This window comes from Corapipo altera, unplaced genomic scaffold, assembly GCF_003945725.1.
Source record: "Corapipo altera isolate COAL_440 unplaced genomic scaffold, ASM394572v1 60, whole genome shotgun sequence".
NCBI classification, from domain to species: domain Eukaryota; kingdom Metazoa; phylum Chordata; class Aves; order Passeriformes; family Pipridae; genus Corapipo; species Corapipo altera.
The window spans coordinates 758,629-781,898 of NW_020884912.1; the positions used below are offsets into that span (position 1 = coordinate 758,629).

The window sequence follows — 23,270 nt, forward strand, 5'->3', positions numbered from 1 at the left end:
AGTCTGATGTTAAACAGCATCCTTTTGGAAGTGTTGAGGTTTTGGAAATGGAAGCTCCATTTCTACCCCTGTTATAATCCCAGGATCCCAAGGTCACTAGATGTATTCCTGCGACCTTCATATTTTAATGCTTCCCTGTAAGGCATCTAAGCTGTGATGGTATCCATAAAGTTTGTAAAGTATTTCTAATATGAAGTAAAAACAAACAAACAAAAAACCTGCTTATTCAGTAATATTCCCTCTTGAAGCTCCGCTTCTAGTAATGTGGAGTTGAAGCAAGACTGTACCATTCTTAGCAAAGCTGGCTGCACTGGAAAGGGATTCTGAGGGGCGATTTCTTGCTGTTCCATAATGCCAGTAGGTTTAGACTTGTATGGTCTATGTCCTTGGACATGAAGGAATGAAAGGTAGGGATAGAAGTAATATTTGCTGTATTCTGAATATAACATATATCTGTCCAAAAGTCTTTTGATTCAGCCCATATTGGTTATTTAAGAGTGTGCAGCCTTTCAGAAACTTTTTTTTTCTTTAAGAAGAAAACTATTCTACATCAGAAAATGCAACATTAAAGCTGCATGTACAAGAAATAGAAGTTTTTGAGGAAGAATATAGTGAAAATACATCCCGTAGACTTACCTGAGCCATATAGAAATGCAGCTTTAGCCTCCTCTGCAGGCTTCTGCACACAGGACACCGTGAATATGGAGCACAGAATGTTAACTTGAGAGTTGGCTATTTGTTTATATCAGCAGATAGTAAGTGCAAAGGCATTTCACTCACATAAATTTTTCTCAGTTTTTTTATTTTGTATCCATTTTCATGTTTTGTTTCTATTTCTGTAGGACTCCTGAAGTCCTGCTGTAATGTGGGTAAAGTTGCTCACACTGAGACATCTATAGATGTATTTTATTTTAAAATAGCAAAACTGTTTTTTATTCAAAGTGAGTCAGCTTGTACTTGATTCCACCCTTAAATATGTATCAGTTGAGAAACTTTATCAGTGCACATTTTACTGTTAGCAATGTAACCAAAACTAAAGTGCCTTAGCAAATCCATCTAAACTTGTATTTATTTATAGATAGACGGGCTCATGTTTGTCTTTTCTCCATACCATCAATTCTGAAAGCAATGTGACTTTTAAAATGGATTTCAAGAGGGAGGAGGAGACAAAATCTCAGAATGTTTGGAGATCCCTTGCAAACTTAAATGTAAAGCTGCTGTATATAGAATACTAGAAGAGGGAGGTAAAAAGAGACTCTACCTTCACTCTGTTCCTTTGCATCTTATCCAAAAAAGTGTAGGAGTGGGCTTTACAAGGGGCCATGAGACCAGTGACCATAGGCTTTGGCAGACACTGAGATTGCAATAGCATTTGCATGGTCTAGCACTACTGTGGAGTGAAAATGGTGGCGACGGCCTGAAGGACAGCTGGGAACTGGGACTTACTGTAGGGGCTCAGGAGCTTTATATTGAATGAGGAAAGCAAAACGGAGGTTGTTTAATTTGCAGAGCATTCAAATAACCCGACTGCCCATGGGAAGGTCGTTTCCGTGGAAGGTGCTGAGCAGCAGCAGTCCATGTGCTGAGATGCTCTCGAAGGCAATCAGAGACAGGGAAGGGGAGCCCTCATGCCAGAAATCACATTTGAATGTCTCTTAAAAGGCTTTCCGTCACACTTTTTTCTGTGTGCAGAGGACAGTTGACTTTTTTAAGAAAGTAAATAATCCTGCTGCTTCAGGTACCTGTCTAAATGTTTATGCTCAGTAATCCCACAGTACTTAAACAGGATTGATTTGCGACACTGAGCCAAATCAACTATATGACTGTAGTAAATCACAGGTGGTAATAACCTTATCTCAGGTCAGTCAAGCTGTCAGTTATCAGATCTCTGCCCATGCCCAGTGGTATTTTGGGTGAAATGCAACTCGGGTAGGTCCTATGACAAGCAATGCATTAGCTGCAGGGCAGCTAGCTCCAATGCCGCTCTGCTGAAGAAGCTGCAGAAAGGCAATAGCAGAGGAAAGAAACTTTTCATAAAATTAAGCCAGAAGTATGAGGTTAAAATATGTACTCAAAAAGGTTTGTATCATTTTTGCTGTTGTTGAGCATCAGCTTTTTTTTTGTATATAGAATAAAATCTTGTGTTTGAATATAAGTATTTCTTCCCACTAATAAAAAAAATCTTATTATTCAGTTTTTGTTTTCCCTAATTGGAAAAAAAATCAAAAATCCAAAATATTAAGAGCATAAATATGAGAAAAGCGTTTCTAATGTAAATACTTATTAGAAAACATTTTTTCTTTACTAACATTTTTTTAAGTCCTCAACCTTATCTCAATTCCTACAGTAGAAGCTGAGAAGTCTGTTTCACCCAGATGCTTTCTGGCTCAGCCTAAAGCAGAGTTGCTCAAGCTATTGATTTTTTCCACATGGTGAAGGCAGAAACTTTTGTCTTCGTCTCGTAGACAAAGTTTTTTAACGCTAGATGGAAAGATCTTCTAACAGTTTGAATGGATGCTATCCCCAGTAAGATAAACCTTCTATCTAAAATATCTTCCAGCTCAGATTTTCCTCTGATGGAAAGATATGAAGTGATTTTTTCCATGCATTTGAATACCAGGGTGAAAAATAATGTTGCTAGAAATTCTTCAGGATCTTGAAATACAAAGGCATTATTATCCAGGTTGGGGTTTTTTTAATATCTTCAGATGAAAAGCGTGGGGCAGAAAGAGTCTGCAAGGTTATATACATCAACACCTCACCAAGACATCAAGCATGTGGAATTCTATATTGCAGTGATTATGTTCTAAAGAATGCTCGAAAGAATTCTCTTCAGCTACCCAAACAAGTGCACATATATCAGGTAGTCACAGGTCTTCAGAAAACAAACAAAAAAGTCCACAAAATAATCCCTTCTTTAGGTGACCTGTTTCCTGTAATTTTCTAGCTAGTGTAAAGTAGCCAAAATCTGTGGTCTAGACTGGTTTGTTCTGCAGGTTTTTTTTTTCTTGGGGATTTACAAACCACAGAGAGTTGGAGTGGATCAGAATAAATATTTGCTCATGCACCTACTGATGAGAGCTTTCAAAGTCCCCAGTCTTGTTGCAACACACATGTGAACATTAACATTCACATAGGTTAGGTAAATACAAAAACCTACATCTCCCCCCTCCTCAATTTAAGTTTAATGGAGACAACACTTTAAATGTGGTGTGTTTTTCTCTTGGTGTCCTGCAGTGTTTTCTGCCTGGCAATTCTGTAACAGATTGTTATGTACCAGAGAGCACATTTTTTAGAATATTTTTTATCCCCCTCCCTTAATATCAAGCATATTATTACTCATCTTGGAGCGCTTTGTCACTGCTGTTTCTGAGTTGGAGATTTCTCTGAGTATGATAGCAGCTGCAGCTAATAACGTCAATTATACAACATCGAAGTTCCTGTTCTCCGATTTTGACTGGAGGAAGTTCTTCACTAGGACATGCCATATAATTAATTGCCGTTGGTTTTTTTTTTTGGCATGCAAACGTTAGATAAAACTTTAGTCTTGGTGTGTCTATGAGAGAACAGCAGTAAAGAGATTCACTTGGGCAAGCCGCAACCCCACTTGCTAGGGTGGCTTAGTGTGCAAGTATGAAAAAATTTAGTAAATGTACATTAAAAGGGTCTGATGCTTGTCAGATCTCCCTACTGTCTGCATGTTTATAGAAAGAGTGTTTAGGTGTGCTAACATGATCCAAACTTTCTTATGGTTGATAGTTTTCGTATGAAAACACAAAAAATGACTAGGTATGGCAGCTGTCTCCGTGGAGTCTTTTCAATACTGTCAGATCTATAGCATTACCATCCTACAGTAACTTTAAAAAAAGAAAAATATATTTTAAAAGACTTAAAGAAAAAAAAAATTTAACTGATGTGCATAAAGTCATAAACTAAAACATAAACTGAATCATAAACTTAAATCTGTGTCTGGGCAACTTAGTTGTTGACGTTAAAAACACTTTAGGCACAACAAAAGATAAAAGATGTATTTTAAGATGAAAATTTGGAATTTGTCGTAGGTATTTATTTAAATTGATTTCTCTATATATACTTATCTGTCCTTAGAGTCATAAGAGGTTTGATGTTTTTCTCCAAGGAGTGCATGTGACCAAGGGAAGAGAGGAGGACATTACTAAGAGAGAAGGAGTGGAAAAATAAAATCAGTGATGACAAGGCTGGATTGGGTGGGGCAGAGAAATGCTGGGATGGCCAAACAGCCAGGACATGATTGCAAAGAATGAAGATATAGAAGCCAAATGTCTAAAAGTTAATTCGTGGGCAAACTGCTCTGCTGAGAATTTTAACACATTCTCTTTGTTCATTTTAAATTCTGTCTCCAGGAACCTGGTAACTTAAGGAAAAGGGTCAAGATAAACTGAAAACCAGAAATGCCAATATACCAGGATGTTTTTTTAAACTAATGAGGTTTATTAATTTCCTGTTTGTTAACCTGAAGCCTTTTGGAGTCAATTTATATGCTATTACTTTAAGACTGTTTGTGTGTAACTTTGATTTTTAAATGCCTATAGCCCAAGGATTGTTTTAGGTATTTGGTGAAAGTGAGGGGGGTTGGGGAGAAAGGGAAAAAAAAAAAAAAAGTAGTACTTGGCAGAGACTGTCCCTTTTCCTGCTGGATGTTTTTCAGGTGAATTACCCAGCTTTGCTACTGTATTAAAGTCAAGCCAGCTATGTGGAACTAAGGATTATTCCACAAATCCTCTGTTAATAGTTCTTTTAATGGTGCTTTTCCTCAAGTCTTACTTTGTTCCCTAAGATTTCCTACCCTGACTGGGAGTCTCCCATCTTTCCCAAAGCACTGCATCTCCCTGGCTTTCAGCCAGGCTGGGTACTGTGCTCTGCAGCCAGGAAGAGGAGCTGTGTCCCCCGCAGGCCTGGTGCAGGGCTGCAGCTGCAGATGGCTTTATCAGATGGACAGAGACATTCCAAGTATGCTTCTGGTCACTGTGGGATATGGGAATATAAAAAATAATGAAAAAGGAAGGCTTGGAGCAAAGCTGTTAGTCAAACTTGGGCTTTTTGTCAAGGTTTTTTTTTCTTAGTTTAATTTTTTTCTTAAAGGGTGAAATTCTTTACTCCTAAGCAGACTGTTAAAGCTGTGTGATGTCATTTTCTTTCCTTTTTAAAGTTGTGTTTTGCGCAGCTGAAAGGCTGAAAGGTAAAACTATTAATGACCATTTTGTGACCTCTGCTCCAACCGCCCACAGCGCCCACAGCGGCTGCAAATTTTTAAATGTCTGATGGCTACTTGGCTCTCTGCAGCATTGTTATGTTGGTCAACAGCAGATGAGATTTCAGAGATAAAAATGTCACCTCCCAAATTGCACCCGGCTGACAAGGACAATGGACAGATTAAAGAATGGGATTTCAGTGGTGTGGTAGAGCAGAACTCTGTTTTTATGAGCAAGGCCTGCCAGTAGCTCCCTCTGGTTGACTCTGTGCATGGTGGAGACAAAACATGATATAGGGCAAGTGTGGGGAGAGTGCTTTGCAAGATATTACTGCCTCGGAAAGAGGGACACTTACATTGTTGTAGTGGCTGTAAAATATTCTGGGATTTCTGTTTCTTGTTTTTTTCAGTTTTCATGGTTGCTGCTCCTGAGCGGTCCCCAGCTGTGTTGGGGTTGCACAGTGAGAGTCTTAAGAGCCTTCACGGCTCATCTGCCTTTGCTGGAGAAGGCTGTGGAAGTGGCGAGACTTTCCTTTTCCTTCTTCCATCTCTCTTCGCTCATCCCTCACTCTCTTTCCCAACTTCTTGGGCCTGAGAGAGTCTTGCCCAAACCATGTCAAGATGGCCAGGACAGAAGGACAGGGAGGAAGGAGAGACAAATAAGAAGAGTGGCAAGAGAAATAGCAGGTTTAGCAGGGTTACTCTGGTATTTCTGTGTAGATCAATATCTTCCAAGGCTATGTTTTTTTCAGTTGGCACAGAGAGTTGTCCTGATGCTCTGATGATGCTCAACCCTAGAGGTGGCTGAGAGTCCCAGTGACATGTTGGAGGCACTTTCTCCAGATCAGAGCGCCAAGCCGTCGCTTAGTAACTGGACGCAGTGAGGGGGGGTTTGCTTCCAAACCGTGCTGCTCCTTGAACAAATATACATGGTCAGGAGTAATAATCTTTAAAACAATTCATGTTTCTTCAAGCACTTCATGCATTTGCTCTCCTCAGTCTTCAAATCTGTGGCATCTTCTCACCTTGACTGTCCCAAAGAACATTTACTCTGTAGTCATGTTAAAGGTTGGGGACTTATGGCATCTCCAGACCATGATTTTACTCTTTTTATCCCTGCTGTCACTTTCCGCCCTCCTTAGGTGCTTCCTCCTTTCTTGTGTCTTCTTTTCTCTGGGTGATACCAAATCTGGTATCTTCCATGCTCTCTCACAGAGCACCTTGCCAGGTCCCCAAAGCCCATGCTCTTTGGTGGTCTTTTGGCTGGACACTGCTTAATGCAGTCATTTTAAATTGGAGCCCTGTGTAAAACACTAAACAATAAGTGAGGCAACAGCATGTCATGGTGTCTGCTGGAGTCACAAGTCCTGTCAGCAATGGCAATGCCATTACAGTGGTGGTGTAGGCTCTGGGACAGCGTGGAAAACTTTGAAGCAGGGCTGATTTCTTCTCTGTATTGGTGTCTTGAGTGTGCTGGATTAAACCTTTTCAATAATTTATAAAACCTTAGGCGCTCTGGGCAGTATTTTTACAGGGAGTGATTGCATTGTGTTCAGGAGATATCTTTCTCAGCTGGGCTATTAAATGAAAAGCTGAAACCTGCCTGTGATGCCAAGAGATGAGTGCTCAACAAAATGAAAGCATGCAACTTAAATTACAAACATTCTTGTGTTGCCTGCTTTCCTACTTGCTGCTGGTTGTTTCACAGTCATACCAATAAACATAAAACCTCATCTGTGAGAAAAGCAGAGGTAAATGCCCAGAAATTAAAAAAAAAAAACTTTCCCACTTTGCACAACCTGCATTTTGAAATTTGGCTCAAGCTTGCAAGTGAATTGATTTGTATTGCCTATAATTCCTGCAGAAGGACAGATAATTTTGAGAGATGATACGAGATATGGTGAGCAACTGATACACCATTTAAAAAATCCTGAAAACATTTCCAGACTGAGTCGGTGCACCCAAGGCAGCTGTGCTTTCAGGGAGCTGCTTGCCAGTGGCCATGCCAGCAGGAAATGCAGCATGACCTGTGGCAAACCTGGAGGGTGAGAAACACTACCAGAAGTTTTCCACGGGTGGTTCTAAGTGTCCCAGGCGGTTGCTATGTGAGCAGGACACAGGAGTGAATGTAGAGCCAGGGAAGCAAACAGGAGGGGTAGGAGGATCCTCTTCCCACCACGTGCAGAGATGGCAAAGCACTTCTGATCGTGTGTCCCTGCCGATGGGCTGACAGCATTGCCTTCTTCCTTGCTAGCCGGCTCTGCATGCATGAAACCTGGCTGTGAAATAGAAATGTTTTTTTGGAAAGCACAATATTATTCTAATCATAAATTATTTGGAAACACAATACAGAAATAGTTTTAGATCACTTCTTCCAGAGGGATGTTTTTGCAGTCAGGGTCTTTATCAACTTCTCGGTGGGAACTGCATTAATATTGCCACAAAAATGCAAACAGTAGTGCCTTTGATAAAGCAATTTGGCATCTCTTAAGCAGAAAGATGTTTTGTTTTCCTGAGATACGACACTGTTTTCAGTGCAAGGACCTGCCATATGTGCCAGCATATGGAAAGAAAATGCTGGTTTTGTTAACATTTGTGTTCGGAAGCTGTGGGGAAGGAGTGAAGGAGGTGGCTGTGGTAGCGGTTGCAAAGTGATCTCTGTTATTGCTTGGGGGACAGCACAGGAAGCCCAAAAGTCAGTGTCGGTGGCAGAGATGCTGGTGACCTGCAGTCAGCCTCGTGGGCTTAGCTCTCCTTCTCCTCAGTTTTGCTTAACTCTTCTCCTCATGTGCCAGAGCAAGGCTGGTCCCACTGCTGCCTCTTTCCATTGCAGAGTGGAAAAGCTTTACTGGCCATACAGTAGGCATCTTGAAAATGTGAAAATGCCTTCTCAGTACTTTCTGGTGTCCCATGAGTATTATATATTTGATTAGTGCATTATTTTGATTTTTTGACTGCCTTTGGTTCAAGAATCCTGAAAGGAAGCTGTTGTGTAACTGTTTTAATCTGATTTTACAAGCCGATTCCAGCTTGATTCCCAGCACAAAGAAACAAAGAAGAACTCAGTTGTATTTTTTGTCCAAAAGTAAAAGCCCCTCCTCCTTTGAAGATTTTCTGTAGAGTGTTATGTTTAGAGAGTGATTTACTATTGTTTAAATTTAATCTCTGTACTTACATTGGGACTGGATTAATGATGCGTTATTTTTCTGAGTCATTATTTTCTGGCACTCACAGCTGTGGAACATAAAGCCAGGTCTTCATCGGATGTAAACTGGTATCACTCCACTGAAGTTAGTGGAATAATTCCACTTTAAATTATGTTGGGCCAGAGATGATATTATAGCTGTTTTGAAGAAAGCACCCTTTTGGACTTTGTTGGCCTCAAATCTTCTAATTATTTTAGAAGTGTCTAGGCATTAACTACCAACTGCATTAGATTTATGGTAGCATAGCCAGTCCTTGTCTCTAGATCACCTCAGCTGGATCCAGAGGGATAAAGAAAAGGTGCAATGCCAGATTGAACCATAGGTATCTTGACTTTTTTTTGTGGTTAAAAACTGTGTATGGGAAAAGTTCATCACTACGGGCTGGTGATCTTTTACATGCTCTTACTCATGAGAACAAAATTCGATCTGTTTGTTGGGGGTGCTGTTCTGCAAATCCAGGGGACACATCTGGGAAGCAGAGGGGCTACCCCTTTTTTGGAAGTAGTTATTTTTGCTCATTCTGCTTTTCAGAAGTGAGTGAATCTGGGGAGACCTGGCACGTAGAAGAGCAGCAGCGGGAGCAGTAGGCAATGGACTTGATGTAGGGGATGAATCTGTTGCCACAGTTGGGGTGATGAAAGAAAGAGGCTTTTTGTGGAGAGTCTGAGAGGCTGTGTGGAGTTGCTGTGATCATAGAAGGTAGTTAAAGTTGCTGGGATGAGAGCAAGATGGGAAGAAAGGATCTGCCCCACTCTTGTGCATGTTGGGCAGGGAAGGGTTTGCTTTCACACCTTATATTTTAATGTATCTGAGTTTCTTCTCTTTTAAAGAATTTCCTTACCCACTACTTGTGAAATGGCTTGTTAATAAAACTTAGTTTTGAGAATGGGAAAGTTTTGCTTTTTTGGGGGTCTTTACAGTAAGGAGAAAATGGTCAGAGGTGGGACTGTTTGGGAGACTTGTTGTCTTTTTTTTAGATTGACCTGATGGATTCAGAAAATACAGAGAAGCCTTCAGGTATATTGTGGGCATCTCTTCAGAGGATGTGCTACAGACCCCATTCATGTAAATCCATTGTGAAATAGGAGGCAAATTCTAAGACCCAGATGAGGACTGTGTCTTGCACTGAAGTTGGACATCCCTCAGCTTGGACGTACAAACCCTTACATTCTTAGTGTCTTTTGCTTCTTTTTACAGCAACTTTGACCAAGGTTGAGGGGTTTTTTTTAAGCTTACATAAATTTTGAATTTTGGTCTGTGCGAAGTATTGTCAGCTACTATTGAAGAAATTCTGATGATGTAAGGTCACAGCAATAGATCAGATCAATCATATATGTACATGGTCCATTTATTAGAGGCTACTGCTGGAGCTGCAGTAATGTTTAAAGTATTTGAGGCCTAATCCACTGCTTTATTGCTCCAGGTGTGATAAATGCTGTTGACATAGTGCAGAAATTGGTGACATAATACAGAGAAATTATCTCTGCGCTGCTTTTGTAGCTGTTGTGGTGAATCTCCTGTTAACAATTCTGGTTTTCAGGTGCTTTCTCATTTTATTAGAGGGGGGATCAGGTATGAAGGTGGAGAAGAAATGAGTAGGAATGGCTTACATTTGCACTCAAACTGAATTCATGAACACTTATGCAAAACTCACTTTGCATAAGCAGGGTATGAATCCTGGTTACTTTTTCTGGAGCATGGTAGCAGTGGTCCTGCAAAACCAAGTCACCATTGAAAATCTTGGCATGCAAAAGATTCTTCAGAAGTTTCACCTGTGCTGGGGTCAGGATGGATACAGAATGTACCATTCTAAATATTCCTATCTCATTTATTTGCGACCCTTCTCCTCTGTGCCCTCCAAAGTAGCCAGATTGTCATGGAAATCATAATTGTTTATATAGAAAATTTATTTTAAAAAATTACTTCTAGAGCCATAGGTTATGAGCCTACCTGTTAATTTTTTTGGCTTTATTACCTAGACTGTGAGCTAAAGACTTTCTTAAGCCACCATTTTGACTCTCATGTGACCACCTGACTTAACACTTTTCTTAACAGCTGAGAGCTGGAGAAAATCACCAAGTATCATTGATGGTGCTGCCATTCTGAGTGAAAACTGTGTTTCCACAGGAAAGGCTGTTGACCTGTTATTTCTGCATACCAATTTACTTTAGATCCTAAAAGAAATGCCGAAAATTCCTATGCAGAAGAAGAGTTTATTTCCATGACTGTCGTTAGGCTTACATTTCCTTTGCTCCAAGGTGTGTGCAACATAGTCAAATGCAAGTAAATGGTATAGTTACCAAAATAGATGTGTTAATTTCTTAATTAATTTTTTCTTCTATGCAGTGTTTTTAAAGTAACGAGCATTGTAAGCAGCTTGTTATTTTTAAACCAAGGACATTTTGTGCTGAAATTGGCTATTGCAACACTGGGTTAGAATTAGAATACACAAAATTCAAAACCACAGTAACCCTAATTTTGCCATTCTTGCCTTTTTAACTGCTCAACAATAGTTCTGTGTTTGTATAATATTTAAAAATATTTGTTAAGGGGAATGTAAAGAGCTACTGGCAGGCTTTTCTGTTAACTGTTTCTGCACATTCATCCACTCTGCTCAGAAATAAGCTGTAATGAAAACTCAGGGGTGAGTACTCCTGGTGTCCACAGCTCACACCTCCTTTGCATTGAAAGCAAAGGAGCATCTGCAGCCCCAGCCAGGACGGGGGCAGAGACCTGCATGGTGGAGTGGACAGTCCCTTTGGCTCAAACCACATACACCCATGATGGGCTAAAATCTGTTTGATATTTCCTTTCTGAACTCCCCCTGATACATGCATACCTGGTTTTGTAGTCTCCAAGGACTTACTCCAGGACAAGAATAGTAATGTTCAGGATAATGTAGTCGAATCATGAACATGAGTTTTATATGGGTATAGTTCGTGTCATGACCCTACAAACCCTAGTTTTACCTGGCTTGGTCCTGAGGTTCCGGCTGGCATTGTGGGGAGAGGCTGCTTCCTTCCAACCTGACCCAGCTGTGAACTGCCTGATTCTGCCTGCAAGAGCTTTGTGCAGTTGGGACATGCATATGTCCACCTTCAGACAGAAATTAGCTTTGGATTTCACATGTCACTGGTCAGATTGACCTGAAAGAATTCATGTGGAAAAAATAATATTTGGAAAGCAGCTTGAGAAATGATTTCTACTTTTTGCTGTTGCCCTGCATTTTGGTGTATTCTGTCTGTATTTTGAATACGAGGTCATATGATGCATTGTAACGTGATAGCAATACAGACTGGGTAATCCTGGGAACCAGCATCTTGAATCTTGCCTTTCCAAATTTTACTGTTGTAAAACTTGACTTCTTTGTTAAAAATGGACAGTTTCCAGGGAGGAAAAGAACTCCCAGAGAAGAACTGTTGGCATTTTATATTTTTAAGCTGTCTTGCTGAATGAAAACAGTTGATTATTAACTTGATGGTGTGACAATGAGTATATAGAACTTAAATATCTCACCACTCCCACAAAGAAAAAAAAAACACCCTCCATTGTATCATGGGAAGATACATAGCCAGAAAAACTTTCCAACTCGTTAAACTTTTATACTTGCTTCATACATGCTTAATGTAGTCTTTTTTCCATCCTATGATGTTGTTGGGCTGCTGCTAAACGGATCACAGTGGAGGGGGACACCATCAGTTTAACAGTATTTCTTTCTGAATGTGCTTTTCTTATTACAGAAAAAGCTGAATTGCTTAATCTGAAGGATTAAAAAAAGGTTTCCTTGTTTGTGCATTTCAGGTTGTTTATTCTGCCAAGCCTGATAACGAAATCAGTCAGAATGTTTCCCGTGTAATCAGTTTAGTCAGCTTCTGTGATTGTGTGGCATATTCAGACAAGGGCAGGGATAAAGGAAGAAAGTTTTAAAAAACAGGAAAATACTATTGTAAATATATCAGACAAGTTATAAACTGGGAAAGGGCAATTGGAGTCAAGCATCATACCTGCTGCTATTTGTCATGCTCTATGGTAGATGTTTTGGTGGGTTTTTCTTCCTCTGTGGTTTGTGTTTGACTTTTTAGACGAGGAGTATGGGAAAATACTGATTTAAAGGACTAGAGTTCGGTTATATCACTTTTAAACTGTGTATTTTTTAGTGGAGATGAGTGGAAATTAGGTCACAGTAGCTGACTTGAGGTGAGAAAGAAACAAAAAAACAGTGATGTTTGGGCTCATTTTGAACCTTGTGCTGTGTGGGACAGCTCCAGGCTCTCCCTTCTCTGCACTTTGCCACATTGCATCTTGATGTGGGGCAGTAGCTGACAGGAAACATCGACTATTCCTTTGCTGTCTCTGGTGTAACTTTAGTTTTCTGGCGCCCTGATGGAGTTCTGTTGCTTACTCTGACTGTGTCCTTCCCCTTACTCTTCCTGCTTCTCCTTTATCATCCTCATCTGCGAGCCTGGGGAAAAGCTGCCTTGCTGCACCTCGCCCGCAGGTCAACTCATCCCCGTGACAGCATGGGAGGGGATGAGGGTTTCAGCTGGTCATTGCACTCGTAAGCGAGGATGTAGCAAGTTCTAAATTGAGAACTGTTGCTTCATATGTGTGCCTCTGCAAACCCGTGGATTTAGACATTCCCTCACCATTAATTACATCCTCTCGTCTTTTAGCAGCAAGTAAACAGGCCAAGTTGGGCATGTCATTCTGCTGCAAGCAGCCAAACGCAGTTTCTCGTTGGTTGGGTGCTTGCAAGTTTCTCAAAGTATGTGGCTACTCTCTTTTGGGAGGTGCACCCGTGGGACTCTCCTCAGGATGGGGAATAACCAGGCAGCTCAGACCCCTTCTTGGAGGATGTGCGTGCAAGTGACGACAACCAGTCTGGTATTGCCAGAGTTGTTCCCTATAAAAAGCAGGGGCAGGTGCTTCAAAGGGAAGCCCAGATCACCCATAGCTGATAGGCAGAGGGATAATTCCTAGGTGGCACTGGAATTGAGTGGTGCCATTATTTGCCTTGGTGCAATCTCTGACAAGATGCTGTGTGTCACCACCTCTTTTCTGGAAGCTACAGGGTCCAATCACCTGCATTTGTGAGTTGTTTGGCATCTAAGCTGCTCAGACAGATGCAGTGCAAGACTGACAAAATTGGCAGAGGCATCTGACTCTGGCAGCAGTTTGAGGATTTGCCTGTTTGCCTTGTGGGAGCCCTTAACACACCATCTCCAAATGTGGTGTCCCAGAGAATGCTAAGCAGCAGTCATGCAGAGGTGAAAAGATTTCCAGGCGAGCTTCAAAGAGAAGGATGTGACTAACTGTCTTGCAGGGAGCCAGGATGTGGACCCAGCCAGATGAGGCAGCTCACATGAAAGGGCTGCCAAAAGAAAGGGAGAGGACAGACGAAACTGGAACTGAGGGATGAGGAGGAACAGGCACTTGAGAAAGGTAGAGAGGAAAGTCTCCACAGGCTCTTTCCAGCAGCTGGGAGATGTCTGCTCTCCAGGGAGGTAACCTGTGGGTAAAGTGATGAACCTCAAGCACATTGGCTGTCGTTCCTGGCTCCACTGCAAGCCTCTGCCACCTGCCCTTGGACAAGTCACTCTCCTGGTGACTCAGTATCCCAGCTGTAAAACAGAGATTGCTGCTTACCTCATGGGGGTGTTGTGAGAGTAGGCTCATGGATACCTTTGCAATTTGATGTATGAAGTTGGGGGGAACAACAAAAAGTGACCACAAAGACAAACATTCCCTTGCTGCCTCTGAATGTACTCATGTTCCTATTGATAATATAATGGTGAGTTATTCATCACTGACATATATGCCTTTAATTGCACTGGTGGGAACAGTTTTTTGCATGTAATTTTGTATGTTTTAATAATATGTTAATGTTTTAAGCAATTTCTAATGGAAAATTAGAAAAAATAACAAACAATTAATCAAAGTCAGACTAACCAAGATGTAATCAAGCAATACAAGAGCGGAACTAGAAGCAGAGTTTTTAAAGGGAACCTCAAAAAGAGAAAACACAAGTCCTGAGGCTTAAAGAAGGAATTCTGTTTTGTGTCCGTCTTAAATCCTATAGCTGAGAATGTACCTGAGGAAGTCTAAGACCAGAAACCAAAAGGGGTCACTCATTAGCTCTCTCATTCTCAGATAAGCTTCTGCAAAAGGAAGGGGAGCTCTGGTTAGCTTTAACCCTTAAAAATAAATGTCATGTTGATCGTATGCACCTACAAGGTGGTCCAGTGGCTATTTCTGGCTTTTCAGGGAGCCAGAAAACAGCACATTTTAGGGCAGTTAAAGTATTGGTTGACCTGGTGCTATGGCTTAGTTTGTGCCTTTATGTGCTAAAACAAAATGGAAGTACTTACCTCCTCTGTTGGAAGAGGGCTATGAGACTTACGGAAATGCTGTAAAGAATGTGGAGATCTGCAGGTGGAAAATGCTGGGGGCAGTCACAGCTTCAGAGTTTTACATGGGCAAAATTCACAGTCATATTTCACCTGTCAAAGCTGGCTTTTCTCTAAAAAATAAAAAAACCCAAAGGAATTGGCTAGAGAAGAGGAACATTCATCTTCTTTTAGTACTGTATTTTTAGACCTTTAATTGCATAAGCTTTCCTGGCACTTGCCAAGGCTATCTTTGGAGAAAAAAATGAGATTCTTGGTGGCAGCATGTGGAAACCTTTTGTTGTTAAATTTTAGTCATGGTTCCTTTTTTTCCTTTCCTTTCCTTTTCCCATCTGCAGTTGAGTACGACAAGGAGTTCACACCTCACCAGCGGCACCACAAGGAATTCAAATTTAATTTGTCTCAGATTCCTGAGGGGGAGGCCGTCACAGCCGCTGAGTTTCGAATCTACAAGGACTGCGTTTTAGGAAGCTTTAAAAACCAAACCTTCCTTATCAGCATCTACCAAGTGCTGCAGGAACATCAGAACAGGTATGCAGGAGGGCCTTGCTCTGTGCCACCAGCTGCTGTCCTGGAGAAGGCTGAGCTTTGCACTAATGTTGAGAGGACTGAAAATAAATATCAGGTTTGTTAATGTTAACAGGGTTATGTTATTGCATGGTCCTTTCCTTATGGGAAGTGGGCATGGTAGAGTGCAAATGGACCCCAGCCAGAGAAAGTCCACTGTATTGTAGCCTGGGGTGTGACTTAGCTGCAACCTTTGTGTTGTCTTTAAATAGAGAAAGGAATCTGATGAGAAGCAGTAGATTTTTAAACCAATGCTGGCATTGCACTTGTGTACTGAAATACACATTCCGCCTTTCAACTTAATCCTACCAGCATAAAAAGCATAGCCTGTTTGAAAAATACTGGTGATTAGTTCAAACTTGACCTGCTCTCAGCTGGACTTAAATTAAAGTAAATAAAAGAGAAGAAAATTCAGCATGCATTTTGTATATGCAGATACAAAATCACTCCTTGAGTTTCAGTGGCGTTGAGAGAGGCAAAAGTGAGAGAGACGCAGTAGAAACTTGGACACAAAAAATCCAAACAAGTGTAAATGGAGTCATTAATTTAAAACCTGTAATGTTTCAGATGGAGGAAGCATGTAAGGCTAAAAGCTGGAAATACATGGTCAATTAAATGTCAGATTAATGTGGTGGTACAAAAGGGTTTCATTACTTGTCAGTACTGTAACTGTTCCTCTGCTGCAGGCATAAAAAAAAAAGAAATCAGCAGTGCTAAACAAAAACTCCATTTGTTTTCTCCGTGAAGGTTTCATGGACGTTTTCCTTTCTGCTCCTTCTTTCTCCAGCCTTTCCATTTCTACCATTTGGGGCACCATGAGCCTTTCATGATTGGCAGTCGTGAAGGCAAGATTAAATAGCTTGTGATTGTTCTATGGGGAATGTGGCCTCTGGGGAAATGGAGAGAAATACTTGGGTGAATAGGTGATGGGGAAGAAGGTGTGAGTTTTAAAAGATCAGTGTTGTGCTTCCCTTTGTGCTTCGAGTTGCAAATTGCTGGAGTGCCTCCAGGAGTAACGTTCTTGCTGCTTAGGATGTTAACATCAATGCCCACTTGTTACATCAAGAGCTGATGGAACTCCAGATGGTCATGCAGATTTCATAGATGTTAGCTGTATTGTTCATTTAGAGTCACACTGAATAAAAAATGGCAAGTGTTGGTCTGCTTTAGATTCCATAAACAGAGATCCCACCTCTGGAGCTGGAGGAAAACCTCTGCCAAGTGTTTATGGAAGCAATTGATACTCTGCTCTGTGACGGTTGCCAAAGCAGGGCACAGAGTAGGAGAACTGTCAACTTTTATGTTTATATAACATTTTTTTCAGAGTAAACTGAGCAAGCAAATAAGACATTGCAGGAAAGAGAATAAAGTACAGGATACAGCCCCTAATATACCCCATTCCTAACAAGTTTACAAACTCTGTTCTGAAAATGACTGTGTGCAGCAGTGATGCTGGAACCTTGTGTCTTTGTTTTACATACCATACCAGAAGCATGCTAAAATCAGATTGCTCCGTGAAGCTGTGATGTGCATCCTTTGGCACTGGGCACTTTGGCATCTGCATGTGCTGGACATCGCTGGGTGCTAGAGACTTCCCTATGGACAGAGCAGAGGCAGCAGCTTGTGTGGGGACCACCAGGGTGGTCTCTGTCCAAAGCTGTCAAGTCTTTTGGGTCTTTCAATTCCCTTCCATCATGTTCCTTCTGCCGTTGTTGGCGGCCATGCTGAGGGGATCCCACTGTTGGGACTGGGAATCATAAAGTGGCTTCCTCCAGATCCAGACTGCCAGCAATTCACTGTCCCTCCTGACATGGGCTAGGCGTGAACCACTGACCGAGGGATGAGTGTCTGTAGTTCATTACTAACCTCTGACTCATCCAGTCCCTCAAGGCTCCCTTTTTGTTTCTTTTTCTTCTTTATTTATTTATTTTTACTGGGGGGAAGGAGGGAGATGTTTGGCTAAAGCAACTTGTGCTTCAGATGAGTCTGTGGGAATTGTCACATCATCTGCACAGAGGTGGGCAAGATATGGCTCAGAGAGTTTTGCAGCTGTAAAAAGGACATGCCCTTTTCTACCCTTCTTTCCTTTCAGCTTAAAGGACTCTCATTTACGGGTAAAATATAAAAGCACATATGAAAATGTATGTGCTTCTGTATAAATACATGCATAGGTTTGTATTCTCTGTATATATATGCATATATATGTATACATATATACATATAAATTACCCCTTTTATGTTAAATATATGCAGGTGTTAAAAGACAGTTAAAATGAGATAGTAGAAGCTGCTTATTGCTCAGTGTTATGGTCAGTTGAGGTCTGACTCCATAGGCTACTGCTGCTATAGATTCAAATGTTCACCCTCATTGGTGTCCTGCGTGGACTTTGGCCTGTAAATGTTCTTGAAAACAAATACTAAAAAGTGGTATTTAGCTGTTCACTAATATCTCTGCATGGAGAGGAAAAATGCCGCAGATTCTTCTGGTGTGCCTTAAGGAACTATATTCTTTTGGGTCGTTTTGGTTTTTGATCATCAATTCACTTACTTGCTTTTACTGGAGGGGAAAAAGTCCCAAATGCTTTTTTCTCCCCCTTTTGTTTCAGTGGATTAATTTGGAATATGATGTTTTCTTTTCCTGTTCAGAACACTGGAAGGTTAAATTATAAGAAAAAGAGCGCACTGGTTTTTGAAGGAACTTGCTAAATATTTGTAAGTCTTCCATTGAATTTTAGCAGACATCTTCTGAGCCAGAAAATAACAGCTGCCTTTGACTTGAAAAAACCCTACTAAAAAAGTTGTGTCATGCTTCCTTTGGGCTAATGGTTTTGAATAAGAACCTGATATTTCCTGACATTTTATGACATTTTATTGCATAAGAAAGAGTCTGTACGGATCTCGAAGTCTTGCTGGTGAAAAGCAGGTGAGACTGAGGAGTTGATGTAGTGCCTTTTTGCATCTTTTTTCTGCTGGCAAATATTCCTTCTGGTAAGGAAAATTCATCTCTAAAGGCTGCAGAAGGTGCCTGTTCAGTGAACATCTGCAGTCTTCAGAGAAAGTTTGAAGACACCATGTTAATCTTGGATTTTATGAGGTTAACAGTTGTCTGAGGTGGTTATTGGTAGCTACTTTTGGGTGCAAATAATTTTTAATTTGGCATCTTGCATGTATGGATTTAAACCAGCAGTCTACAAGAGAAAGGCAGCAGGCACCTCTAGGGGAACATATATGTAAAAAAAAGGAAATCTGCCTGCTTCTCTCGAAGAAAAAAGTTTGGCAGGGCAGGAGATAAGAGAAGGCTTTAGTAAATACAAATCTTCACCAAAGCTCAGAGCCTGGAAGTATCCCTTGGCTCCAGTTAAGTGTAATGAAGTGGCTTAATTCAGTATTACTTGAGCAAAGGGAAAAAAAAAGCTCATCTGGACAGTAAAAGCATGAGCGTGTGACTCTAGCCCAGATGTGCGCTGCTGCACGGAATTGTGAGGCACTGCTGGCTGTTCCCTGATGGCTAAAAACAGAACCAAGCCTGAGGCTAAAATTTCTACCAGTTGCTGAATTATCAAACTGATTTTTGCCACTGTAGGAAAAGCTAAAAGCAAGGACTATGGGCCCATTTGAGACTGTCTCCTAGACAGGAGTGTAAGCAGAGAGAACATGAACGATCAGAGATCAATGGTGATTGAAATAGCATAAAACCTCTGGGTAGAAATTTGACCCTCTCCTCATTCAAAGACATCAGAAATAAGAAAAAAATACTTGTGAGGACTCCAGGCAGTGAAACTCACATTGAGGACAGTGTGGTCTAAGTACATTCTCTCTTAAAAAAGAAAACATTTTTAATAGTGACTCACTTGTGTCAGTAATATTTTCATCTCCCCATTCCTTCCATGCTTTTGTAAGGTAAGAAAAACAGTGCCTAGAAACTAGGCTTTTGTTTTCTAACCAAACCGCAGTTAATGGCCACATTTTGTCATAACACAAGCTGCTGGAGTTGTCAGTGGGATGATGCAAAGAGATTAATGAAATCCTCAGGATGGGTCAAGCTTGTGGCCAGCCATCAGTGGTGAGCATTTCGGATTGTGTGGAAAAGAGGCTTCACCAAATAGGGCTGAGGTGACATCTGGTTTGCTCTGAGGGGGATGACTCTGGGTTTTGAAACAGTCTGTGGGCTGTAGGGGCTGACGCTAGGAGAGGGAACAGGCGATACATCTGCCGGATGTTGCTGCCATTCAGCTTCTGACCGCCCAGAGTTTTAAGAGACTAGGCTGTTATGAACACTGGGGTGGGATTTTTTTCTTCTCTCCTTTTTTTCTTTTTTTTTCCCCTTTGAAATATGCAGAAAACAGGGACGTTTGCCAAAGCACCAGTTTAGGAGGACAAGTGGTATCAGCTTCCAGGTGCTTGTCTCATCGTGGCCATATCTGACAGACTGTTTAGTATATCAGGCAAGAGCTACGCAGACAAGAGCCTTAAGCAGTACCAATGCACAGCTAAGCCCTGCAGCTTGCCTTGATTCTAAAGTGTAGCACTGATTTTGTGGAAGAACCAGCAAAGCCTTCTGTGATTTCTGATACCACTTGGGAGTGGATTGCCGTGTGAGACGTTTACAAGGGAAGGGAAGAAATGAGTTTGTCCCTAAAAACAGCTCATTATTTAAACAGTTTTGTTCTTGAAACTTCCATGTTCTCACCCAGAGGGGTGTCAGGTCAGGACTAGGGAAGGCAGTTTATGGTTGATCAAAGATGTTAGTCTTTGGTTTGGATCATCAGTATGTTTTCAAGTGTAAATATCCTGCTAATGCAGACCTCAGAACACTCCCACACTGTCCAAACAACTGATCTATGAAAAACACAGTGGCCTATGTTAGTGATCAAAGGAAGATACGGTACCTTAATGGTCAAAGTTTATTAAACAGTTTCGTTTGCACCCAGAATGAAATATGAGGACACGACTATCAGAAAGATTCCTCCTACATGGTAAGACACGTGTGGACAAAAGTGAGCCCTGCAGAACGACTGCCTGGGGACCATGTTCTTCTACTGAACACAATTCCTAAAGGGTTAACGCACTCATTGGCTTTCAGCTGCCAGTTATAGTGGTAATAAAGTCTTCCTCTTTGCAACAGGATATTTATACAAATGTGGTCCGAGCTTCTAACCTAAAGGGCAAATTGATTCAACGGCAGTGTTTATAGCTTAGAAAATAAATAACTGTCCTCAACTGGGTTTTGGAATGGGTTGTGTAATACAAATGACAAAGATAGCATCAATCTGTTTCAAGTTGGGGTCAGATTTGTATATAGTGTGTATATATTTGTATATGATAGAGCTGTTTCCATGATGCTATAGAGAAGTGTCTGCCCACATCTCAATTCAGCTTCCACTGTGGGTGTGTGATTTGTTGTGGTTTGGGCTGGTTGGTTTAGAGGAGTATGAAAGTCAAAGTTATTCTGGATGAAACTCTGAAGTACTGTAGCCTTCAGTACTGCTAAAATACCCCTTTTTCCTACAGAATTGTAGTTAAAAAAAAAAATGTATCTCCTATCCCTGTGACTTAGGATGATTTTTTGGTTTTTTCACTGCTCCTGTTGGTAAAATGTTCATTCCTGAGATCTGTGGAGCTCAAGACCTTAAGCTGGAAATAGAGGGACACCTTTGCATTCAAATATCTATATTGGCTTTTCTGGAGATTATCACAGACCTGTAGGTTGAACTTCCCACAGTCTTGGTGTAGGGAGACCACATCCTGTAGGTCTAGGCTCTGATTTTCCAGTCTTTGCCACATTTAGCCTTAAACCCCATGTTTCACCCTGCCACTCTTCCAGTGAGTCTGGAAGACTTAACCCCCTGCCCTTGCAGATTTTGCAGCCAGGATGAGGCATGCAGTGATACAGGGCAGCCTTTTCAGCCCAGGACAACTCTTTTCAGAGAGAGAAGTGGAGGTGTGAGGCTGAGCGTATCTATCCCTTCTTTTGTGTCCCCATGTCTGGATGCATCCAGGATGGCTTTCCTCTCTCTGTCCTGAATTGCAGAACCCCCTCCAGAGTGTCTCCCAGCATCTCCATTCTGTGCTTTTTCCTCTGCTGGCTGGCAATCCTTGCAAATTAGTGCCCAGCTGCTGGTCTTCTATTCCACCTTGGAAGGAACTTCGTTTGTAAATTGACATTTCTTTGTATTTCCTTCCTGGTTTCTAAGAAGCTCTTATAGGATGTGTATGTCTCTCCTGGTCCTCTGGCCCACAGATGGCATAACTTCTTCAAGACAGTTAAACTGAGCCTTACTTCTCCTGAAGCAATAGAGACTGCCTTTGCTTTCCAGTAGAGACTCCCTTTGCTTTCCATGGCAGCTCATTCCAGAGGCTGACATTTCCCTGCCCGTGGGTCTCTGTACAAAGGAGCACTGATTAATTAAATTTTGTATGGTGCATCTGAATCTTTGGACTACTGGTCATTTAGTTGTTAAGGTTTTGTATTGCATCTCTTGGCAATACCTCATCCTGTGGGACCTCCACATAAGGTTCATTCTGTAAGTAATACTTTTAAACTCGAAGTAGGAATTACATCTACTGCAAGATGGTGGATGTAGAGGTTTGAAAAGGCTGCGATTTCAAAGTTTTATCTAAGTGTTCTGTTTAACTCTCTGAGTCAGTTGTGAGTAGATTTATTTGTCCTTCAATAGTTGATAGTGGAATAATTTTGCTAGTTTGCTATACACAGGATAATTTTTACAGAAAGTTGATGTCAGTGCAAACTAAAGATTCTGATCCTGAGGCGGGCAGAGGAGTATTTAGAAAGAGCGTTAATTAAAATGTAGATTCCACACTTCTGTGCAAAATTCCCTTTTGAGAAACTGCTGCTAGGCAGTCTAGACTATTATGTCAACTTGTCTTTGAAGAAAAGTAAACAAAAAGGTTCAGCCGAGGAAAGTTTTAGAGACTTATAGTAATTAATGCTTTGGTAAATGGCTGTTGATGCGTAACAATCCTTTAAACACCTGGGTAATTGCAGGCTTTGAAGTTGGGCCAAAAATGTTGTTCCAAGATAGGCAATTAAAATGCGAGACCTTTAACTTAGTCATTTTGAAGGTGAGATTTCTGTTTGTTCTCACTGTCTCCCTGGTAAAACTTCTGCCTGGTCAGGGAAGGAAGGCCAAGGAGGGTGGGAAACTAAAAAAACTAGTTCAGCAGATGCTTCTTTAAATTTAGCTTTTTATAGCTTTGGTGTTTTTCCTGTAGCAAAGTTCCATGTTGTAATGTGTATCCAGAACAGAAAAATTATTTTAATGTGAACATTTCACTAAGTATAGTAAGTAAGAGAAACCACTTGACCTGGTTACTAATTTGACTGAATTCTAATCTAATTAGTGTTCAATTAAAGAGAATTAACACCTAGAGACATTTTGTTGAAAGGTTTACACAGAGGTTTCAGTTAACAAAATATTTATCTTAGAGGGAGGAAAAGCACTGAAGTTAAATGCAAGCTTTTTCGCCTGTAAATGCCCTGAGTACATGGTTGGGATGCTGGCGTTAAGAATAGTAGCTATATTTGATATTTATATCTGACAAATCGGCTCACTCTCTGAGGACACTGGAGCTAAATCCTGCCTTCTGAATTACACAGGCCATATTTCTCTGGTAAACTGTGTTCTCCTTTCTGTTTATTACAGCCACTTGTGATTGCTTTGTTGACCTTTGCTTTTCCATCCTTCTCCAGAGTGTTCTGAAGGCCATGGAAACACTCCCATTTATTTCTTGGTACTCGAGTCCATACTTTAGGGCCTTAATCCAGAACAAAGAACTCCTGTTTTGAGTTGGGAGTTTCTAATTTGCATCTTCATATTTAATATCGTCTCTTGTATCAGG

General features: G+C 41.0%; 1 protein-coding gene across 1 annotated transcript in view; it reads left to right on the forward strand.

Moving 5' to 3' along the window:
• BMP6 (bone morphogenetic protein 6) overlaps positions 1 to 23,270 on the forward strand; it is an 87,140-nt gene that overhangs the window by 46,330 nt on the left and 17,540 nt on the right. The window contains exon 2 of the mRNA XM_027654106.1: positions 15,182 to 15,374. Coding sequence (XP_027509907.1) covers positions 15,182 to 15,374 — 193 coding nt within the window. The remainder of the gene's footprint in view (positions 1 to 15,181; positions 15,375 to 23,270) is intronic.